Source organism: Montipora foliosa, chromosome 4, assembly GCF_036669935.1.
Source record: "Montipora foliosa isolate CH-2021 chromosome 4, ASM3666993v2, whole genome shotgun sequence".
Taxonomy (NCBI): Eukaryota; Metazoa; Cnidaria; class Anthozoa; order Scleractinia; family Acroporidae; genus Montipora; species Montipora foliosa.
The window spans coordinates 28,530,049-28,539,514 of NC_090872.1; the positions used below are offsets into that span (position 1 = coordinate 28,530,049).

General features: G+C 40.5%; 1 protein-coding gene across 1 annotated transcript in view; it reads right to left on the reverse strand.

Annotated features, from left to right (window-relative positions):
• Window positions 1–4,909: 4,909 nt before the first annotated feature.
• The window catches only part of LOC138001176 (pancreatic triacylglycerol lipase-like), a 28,862-nt gene continuing 24,305 nt past the window's right edge, over window positions 4,910–9,466 (reverse strand). The window contains exon 5 of the mRNA XM_068847831.1: window positions 4,910–5,014. Coding sequence (XP_068703932.1) covers window positions 4,910–5,014 — 105 coding nt within the window. The remainder of the gene's footprint in view (window positions 5,015–9,466) is intronic.

The following is a 9,466-nucleotide window of genomic DNA, read 5'->3' on the forward strand; positions in this document are numbered from 1 at the left end:
CCCCAATTCGAACATGCGCGAAATTTTAGATGCAACTTTGCTGCGATTTTAGCGCATCTCTTGTCGCGCGAATAAAATCGCTCTGTGATAAACGAGCCTTTAAAGTCATCCTAATTTGTATGGCATTGGGGTGTAAAGCGCCCCGGTAACACTCTGCATGTAGCGTCAGACAGTGAACGAAAAACAACTCACGATATTAAGATGGGATTCGTGATAGTAGGCGCGTGGATTCTACCAGAACTGGATAACCATGTTTTAGTGAGGGAGTCCACATTTTCTATAGGTCACAGAAACATATCGTTATTTTCCCCATACAAATCCTTATAGATATGCAAATCTCTCGAGTCTACGTAACAATGCAAAGTCATCATAAATTATACAGAGCATGCTCATATATCGAGCTTGGGCTACCTATGCTGCACGGAAGCTGAAGTGACCAGATCAAGTTGGCGACTGATAATTGGCATCGTCTTCTCCCACGTTTCAACAGTTCCGGCGATGATTGGGTTCATCGCATGTAGTTTTTGTTTACGATGGAAACAGAGCAGCCAAGAAAGCTGAAAGACCTGTTGGCAGTTGCATGGTCAATGTGGACTGTTGATCCTGGGGAGCCACAGAACAGAGGGCTTGTTCCAATGGACTCTTTCGATGTTGAAGAGGCCCCTCGAGTAACAAGACCTCGTGTTGCTGCGGAGTCACCAGAGATGAAGGCCCGCGCTCAATATGTTAGACATGTTCTCTTTCTGCTGAAAGGAAGCCCTGGAACGGTACGATTCAATGCAGTTGTCTGATTTGTGTCCAGTGACAGTCTTAATATGCCTGGCTTAAATGTTGTGATCTGAGAGAACTGTAACTGATGTAGCTCGGAGCGCAGTGGGTTAGATTCGATTAGGAGCTATCCCGGTCAGATGTTGATTTTTTCAGCAGATTTTCGAGTGTGCTTTTGCCGACGGGGGACATTGCAGGACCACACTTTCATCTTTTGATGGCTGGAAACTTTGTTAACACTTCTCTTGGGTCGTTGGTGGAGCCTTGAGGTTGGGATTCAGGTGTTTAAAGGAAGCTTTCAAGGGTGTCACCGGGCAGCGCTTTGAATTAGGAACCTCGCCCCCCCAAACAAGAACATTTTAAACCGTCTTAATTCGTCGGGGTTGCGAACTCCTAGTAACGTCACGCTTAGAGATGTACTCCGAAGAACCCAACCTGTCTGAGGTGAGCTTTCTCTGATGTTTCACTTCCACCTTTTACCCAAATAAAACGATATGTAAAACCATGCAGCGCGGCGTAGTTGAGACGGGATCCAAGGTAGCCCACTCGCTGAGTTGCCCTGGTTCTCCGTACAGCTGTTGCAGTTCTTCGCATCGTGCCTAGCGATTTTTTATGCATCTCGGCTAATCTTTCCCCTCTTGGCCTCCTTTGTTTACAGATGATCGGTGAGGACCCATTGTTTAGACTTTTTGGAAGGCTGAGTCGCCGACTATCGACTGGCTTTTTGTTCGGAGGCTGTTTTAATGAGGCAGTGTGGCGCTGGCATTATTCTTAGGATTATTTTATTTTTATTATTTAATTAATTTTTTTTTTTGGCTTTTTCGTGTTTAAGTCTAGACTAAATAGGCTTTACAAAAGCACTAAAATGCATATTTATCAATTATCGATTGATCTTGATTCCAAGAAATTAAAGCGAACATAATATGATGCCATTTGGGTTTTCTGCGTGACATCTGAATTCAGTGAAGTGTGACCGGGAAACGGTCGTCGGTTTCAAGCACTCACACCACAAATATTTTTTTTTGTCTCTGCGATAACCCAGACATATTATCAAGATTAACATGCCATTAACAATAAGCTGAAAGAGAGTGCATTTTTATTTCCAAGAGACAACTTTTGAAGTTCGAAAAGACGCTAAGCATCGAAAATTTTCAGCCATGTTTTACTCATCCCGCTTCGGAAGGGTGTAACAACTGCAGGGTGCAGGTTGCAGGTGCGGTTTGCAAGTTTGGTGTGCAGGTACATTGTTTTACTATAACTGAAACAACCCAAACCTTTAAAAAAAGGCTATACCTTTATGCTAACATTTGTTTGTTTTCGGCCTAATGTTTCATTAGTAAAGTTTGGGTTTGTTTTAGCTTTGGTGAAAACAAGTCCCTTTCTTCAAAATAATAAAATAGACATTTTATAGCGACTCGCTAGAAATGAAATACGAAGATGGGATGATCGTTCCTTGGTAATGATATTAGTCACACAGCTTGCACTTCGATTACACCATACGTCGATTTCCTCATGAATTCCAGTCTTATAACGTTTTCTCTTTTATTGTATATGCTGTATTGGTATTTTGACTGCTCGGGCCTTTGCTTTCTTGATTAGACTGAATCACTATTTGTAACGGTTCCAGCCTCGATGGCCGGCGCCACGACTCGACAAGGTAACATACGATCAAACCCCCTTCCAAACCACAAATCAAAGAAAAAAGGAGTAAAAGAACGACAACGAATATATAGTTATTTGTTCTGAACGCCACAGGATAGTTGTTCCACTAAAGTGACCACGGATGGCTTTGATTGTGTAATATATTCACACTCACACACACCCGTGAAAAAGTTGGCAAACTTTTTCAAAAATTTTTTGCATGCATGCTGTCACGCACTGTGCCAACGGTGACCACTGCTCCTTTAAGGTGGTACTAATGACGAAAATCGCATCTTTCCGTTGCTACGCAATTTTGAAACAGAAAGCAAGGTAGTGTGCTTGAGACTAAAAATGCTGTTTACGTTTTTCCACTATCTCTTTTCGTTCCAGAGATATTCGAGTTTTTAAATATGCAAATTGAGTTCAAGCGATGACTTCATACACTCAACCAAATTTTGTTCAAATAGGATTAAAAGAGATATCTTATCCAATTTGTATCAGAAAAATTTTATTGTTGATTTTTTGCAGTAAGAGTCTATCTAAAAAGGTCTCTGTCACAATATTAGCTTAACGGTTCTCTTACCCCTGCCATCATAACTGTTTCCAGACCTCCCCCATATTAAAAGCTTTTCTGAGCCACCGTTGGCGTTCCATTTTGGGATATTTTCTAACAGCACCTTAATGTGCATGGACCAGCCAAGCATATACATATGTTTGAGCTCGAGTTATGTAGCCGCTTGTAACATTTTTCAAGTTAAAATCCACTAACATAGGGGAATCAAGTGGGTGGGGACTGGAAAAGAGTGAGTTGCAATGGGAACAGAATTTTGTTATAGGCCTATGAAAGTTTGTGTTTACCTGATAGAAACTATTAGGACTACCAAGTTTTCAATGGTCTGCCTCTGTCAAATTGGCCAAGTCTAGCTCTATTTATATACTCAATATAATATTGGGTTTAGTGTAAAGTTGACCGTCATCAGTCGATCGCATTTGCATATTTTAACCCCGCTTTTTCAAACTTAATATATCCAGGAACTATTGAAGACATTTGCAACGGTAAACGGCGTTTTTTGTTTCTTTCATTGGAATTCTATGATGATACAACTCACAAAACTCAAGGGGTAAAAATTTTGCATCATAGTACCACTTTTAAAGTATCAAGTCCTTTGAGTTTTTCCAATTCGGGCGCTGCGGTGTAACTGCGTCGGGATCGCTTTAAACTATTCAGTGCCGTTCTTCATACCGCCTGACCAGCAGGGTACAACAATTGTGAGCACTCCGAGTCATTTAACTCTTCTCCCCTCCCTCTTCGTCTCCGTCGTTCTTTATACACTGTTTTGAATTTTGTTTGACTTGCAAACCATTCCTATAGTAAAAAATGACCAAATATTATTCGAATAACTGACTGGTTCAATCGAAAAAAGTAAAGCTTGATTTGATGTTGAATTGAACTAAAAAACGTGCTTGTTGTTTTGTCTAGTAACAACAAAGCATAGCAAACAAGTTATCACTAAGGAACCCTTTCATCCCGTATCTTTGTTGGCCCGTTTTGGTCTTTTTTCCTGGGATAGAAATTATCCAATAAATTATCTAAAAGTTCCTTTTGAAATTTCCCACAAAACGCGAAGCGGCCGCCATTGTTTGTTGTTAGTTTTTTTTGTTCAATACCGGCGAATTTCGCTACTCGAGGACTTCGTACTAATAGAGTAAGTCCTCTAGTAGCGTAGTCATGGTTTGGGGTGATTCTAATTAAGGATAGACATTAAGTACCACCCCGTGGTTACACAATCTAAATGGGTGAATACCATGTAATCCTAAATTTAAATCAGTGGGTGCAAGCCATCTCAGATGATCATCCGAGTCATCCAAGAACGGTCATTAAATAGTGCGTTTCCTCTTTCAACTTCAATTACATGAAGTTTACCCTATAACTTAGAAGTTTTCTCGTCAGGAAAAGAAGGGGAAAAAATGAAAGTTTTTGTTTAAGATGATCGACGGTGAGCAATGGATGACAAAAAGGTTTGAACCTAGCTCGTTAGCCAGCGCGTTAAGGAATCATCGATAACCACCACACCCTCGAAGCACGCTGCTGAATGACGGCGAATTTTTATAGTATTTAAATGAGAGACGCCATGACCATTGTTTGAAAGCTAATCGCTTTTAAGATGGGTTCTTACGTAGGAAACTTAAACACAAAGTTTTATCCAGCACTATTCAAAATGGGTGGCTTAGACCTAAATACGGTGCACTGCATGGTTGGATGACTCGGATATCATCTGAAGATAGCTTGCACCCACTGATCTGTATTTAGATAATATATGGGCCTTGACCCATTTAGATTGTGTAACCTGAGTGTAAGTACTTAGACAAACCCTGCAGCAGCTTCAGAACTCACTCAGAATGTTCATCCAAACAGCCAGGATGAAAGCTGCAATCCACCAATTTGGAAAGAAGTCATGTGGGTCCCGACGTGATCTGACGTCCCGATGCGATGGCATGTTTAGTGTGGCACAATGTCGACGTATTCGTCGCATCCGTATTTATCCAGATGAACTTCGGCATACGGTTTGCAGTGAAAATGGGGGTGGGTGGCCGCAGGATCCAAAACCGTGTAAAAGATATCAGTAAACGACAGATTCCCGCTAGTTTTGCCGTAACTTAACTTTCAAACGTACACTATCAATAACAATAATAGATCATAATAATAGTATACCATTACACGTGCGTTTTATCAATGGTTAACAAAAATTACAAATACAGTTAGAAAAATTACATGTTATTTCAGTATGTACAAAATATGCAAGAATATGCAGAAATGCTTAATATATACAAAATATTTATATACAAAAAGATACCATAAGGTTTTATAGATTAAAATAGATATGTCTTAATTTTGAGCTTTGGAAGGGTTGTCCAATACAGAAATAATTTCTTCAGAGAAAAGTGGAGTGAAAATCACAAATTGTGGCCGACTAAATTTACAAGATAAAAAAAACCTCTATCGTGTGAAGTCAACGGCTTAACTTGCAATAATACCCTGGCACCATCGAAGCTTTAACACAACCCTAAATTGCGTGATACGCTGATACGGAGATACTCATATAGTTCAAACCACTTAAACATAGCATTGTTAAACTTATTTTTTTAGTATTTAAACGGTAGATATAGGCATATTTTTATCCCCCAAAAAATTTCATCTGTTCGGATTTCCTAAGCTAAATTAAAAGTCTAGTGATCCGAAAATTATAGGGATCAAAACGTACCTTTTTCGAAAATTTTAGGTGACCTTTTTAGGGTAAAAATCCGTTAAAAATGAGCAATTACACCATTTTTCAGATGTTCGAAAATCCTAGGAGAGGCAGGAAAGCAAAGAAATTTTACAACAAATGTTCCGAAAATTATAAATTCAAATCGTCTTCCGAAAATTGACGTTGGGTGCCCCGTATGTAGATGTAATTCTCGTTCATAAAGCACGATCATCGAGTGAAAAACAGTAATGTTTCTTAAAGCGCGATCAATCCCCTTGTTGATATGTATCTCTCGTTCTTATAGTGCGTTGATCGAATCATTTTACAATTCGGTTAACTTCATTTTACGGTTCGGTTAACTACAGGAAATAGCACTCGATTCCTGTTTAAGACTAAGCGCTCATTTCAGTGATTAGGCCTAAGCACAAAATTGCAGCTTTCATTTTGTGCGTCGGTTTACTACACTATTCACGAGTGCGTGTGAAGAAGAAAGCACTGCAGTACACTTTTCACGAGATCTTGTGAGGAAGAAAGCACTCGTTTACTGATTACACCGAAGCGCTCGCTTCCGTGATTAGTCCAAAGCACTCTCTTGAAATATTAGCTTTCATTTTGTTGGTCGGTTCACTACACTTTTCACGAGAGCGTCTTGCCCTTGAACAATTTTCAGTTCCTCGACTACGGGATTGCGGACCGCGATGGCAGTTCATTATAGCGATATTTCAAAAGTGTAAGCGCTCGTTTCAGTGATTAGACCTAAGCACTATTGTAAAATTTCAGCTTTCATTTTACGGTTCGAAGAAAGCAGTCGTTTACTGATTACGCCGAAGCGCTCCTTTCGGTGATTAGGCCTAAGCACTCTCTGCTTTGTGCTTTACCTTGTTGGCGATTGTGGCAAAATTGTCATTTTCGCCATAGTTGCCAAATTCGCCAACATTTTCTCTTTTTTTGGCTATTTTTGGTTGTTGGGTGCATTTCTGGACATATCTCCGATGGCTTCGGTGGTTCAGTGACATTACAAGCGCACACCGAGCCGGACGTTCGGCGAACAAGTTCTTGCTGGGGTAGTAATAATTTTTTGGGTTTGTTAATTCTTCAATGTTGTTTTCACTTACTTATTTTCATAAATAAATAACGTATCAGTTATTCCGAATTAATAACAATTTCAATTAGAATATCAAATGGCAGTTTTAATCCAGGGAAAGGCGTTCAGATTATCTTTGTCTTCTACACTGATTTGACTGAACAGCTAATTATTTATTGTTGTCGGAGATTGTGTGAAAAGTGTAGTTGACCGAACCGCAAAATGAAAGCTAAACTTTTGCGAGAGTGCTTACTGGGGCCTAATAACTGAAATGAGCGCTTAGGCTTAATCAGTAAACGAGTGCTTTCTTCTTCACATAATCTCGGGAAAAGTGTAGTTAACCGAACCGCAAAGTGAAAGCTAAAGAGCGATACCTGGTTTAGTCAAGTTGTCATGTCCATTTTTAATTCGTTTTGGAAAACGGGGAACGTTTTAGCTCACTTAAGGTGCTTGGATACGGTCGAGGTATAACGTGGTTACATGGTATTCATGGGGCTTTGTTTTTGCTTAAATGAGTGCTTAGTATTTAAACTAGTGAATGGTAATCAGTGAGATCAACCAAGCCTAGTGTGCAGTTTAGACGTGCTGGAACTCACTTAGAGAGTCTGGCTATTCTAGAACTCTAGACATTCTAGAGCCCACCGAGGGTACCCTATAACCATTGAGAATTCTAGAACTTAGAACTCTAGAAATCGGAACGCTAGAACTGCGAATTTTGACCTTAATCAGAACTTAGAAGTTTGCACATACGACCATTTACTAGTGCGGTTTCTAGGATGATATAGAACTTTCTATAGAGCTCTTCCAACTAGAGCCTTCTAGAATGCATAGAACTTTCTAATGTCATAACCTTGCCCATTCTATATTCACATCTAATCAATATAGAGCTCTTTTAACTAGAACAGTTCCAGAATGCTATAGAAGTTTCTAATGTGTTATGGAATTAATCACAATTTCAATTAGAAAAACAAATGAAAGTTTTCATCCAGGGAAAGGCTCTCGTTCACGCAGAGTATCTTTGTCTTCGTCACTGAAATTAGTGGATTTGACTGAAAAGCTAATAATTTATTGTTGTCGGAGATTGGATGACAAGAATTTCTGTCGCAATCGGACATTCAATGACCTGGATTTGTAAAAATCTTGTTCAGCTTCATGCTTTAAAGAACGCGGTATCGTGTGGAGTGCAATATTTCGTGCTGTTGACTTTCGCCTCATGTCTTAAAGAACGACTAATGTTACATGTGTAGCGCGCTTGTATCGCCTCATGGCTTTAAGAACGACGTATATTTCACGTGTAGCTTGTTTCGCGTCATAGCTGAGAGATATTTTCTGTCACGCGCGAACTGACTGCCGAGAGTCCGATGACTCTTGCCAGGAAGAGCTGTCTCCATCGGATCCGATCGAGTCTGTTTGCCAACTTTTTCAACACCCCTCGCTCCTGTTAACACTCACTTCCGGTACCACTGATCAAGCGCCATGCACCCAATTCCGGTTCCGGTCGCGATCGAACTCAATCCGCCTGCGAGTGAAGACAACCCGACTCAGGTCGAATGTATTGGACATGTATGTCTTATTCTTATTCTTTATTCTTTATTCTTTATTCTTTATTCTTTATTCTTTATTCTTGTTCTTGTTCTTGTTCTTGTTGTTTTTGTTCTTGTTCTTGTTGTTCTTGTTCTTGTTCTTGTTCTTGTTCTTGTTGTTGTTCTTGTTCTTGTTGTTGTTCTTGGTCTTGTTTTTTTTTTTTGTTCTTGTTCTTGTTCTTGTTCTTGTTCTTGTTCTTGTTCTTGTTCTTGTTCTTGTTCTTCTTGTTGTTGTTCTTCTTATTCTTATTCTTATCTTCTATTCTTATTCTTATTCTTATTCTTATTCTTATTCTTATCTTATTCTTACAAATCTGAAAGGGCAGAGTCAGAGTATTCAGCACTCATCAGAATGAGCGCTCCACTTGTTGATAAGATAATGGCGCAATCCCATGGGACCCCAGATGATGCATGCCGTGGACCTGGCATGCGAAAAGGGCGCCTCTAGTGGCTTACTGCAATTCCACTGAAAGACTTGAATTTTGACCTAAGCAAGCGGGAATTTCGTGATGCACTGAGGCTACGCTATGACTGGCCCATTCCCGATAGCCCATCTGTATGCGTATGCGGCTGCAGCTTTACCGTGGGACCACGCCATGATATGCCAGCGAGGCGGCCTAATCATACAACGTCATAACGAGATACGTGACCCTGGAGGCGGAGCTACTAGATATGGTTTGCTATGACGTGGCATATCGAGACCACCTTACAACCCCTTTCCGGGGAGGAGCTCAACAGGGGAGCAAACAAAGCACCAGATGCCCGTCTCGATGTGCACTGCCGTGGATTCTGGGAGAGACAACGGGCCGCCTTTTTTGATTTACGGGTATGTCACCCGAATGCGGACTCGTATAAAGAGCTTGGCTCCAAACAGATATACAAATTGCACGAAGATGAAAAGAAGCGGAAATATGCATCCAGAATAATAGAAGTCGAGAATGGCACTTTTACGCACTTCGTTTTCACCACAACAGGAGGTATGTCTCAGGGGTGTCAGCGGTACCATTCCAGACTTGCCTTGCTCATCTCTTCAAAGAAGCAGGAGGACTATGTAACAACAATCGCATGGATTCGAACGAAAGTGTTCTTTGCCATCCTGCGGACTGCCCATTTTGTTTGAAGGGAACAAGGTCCGAGAAGAA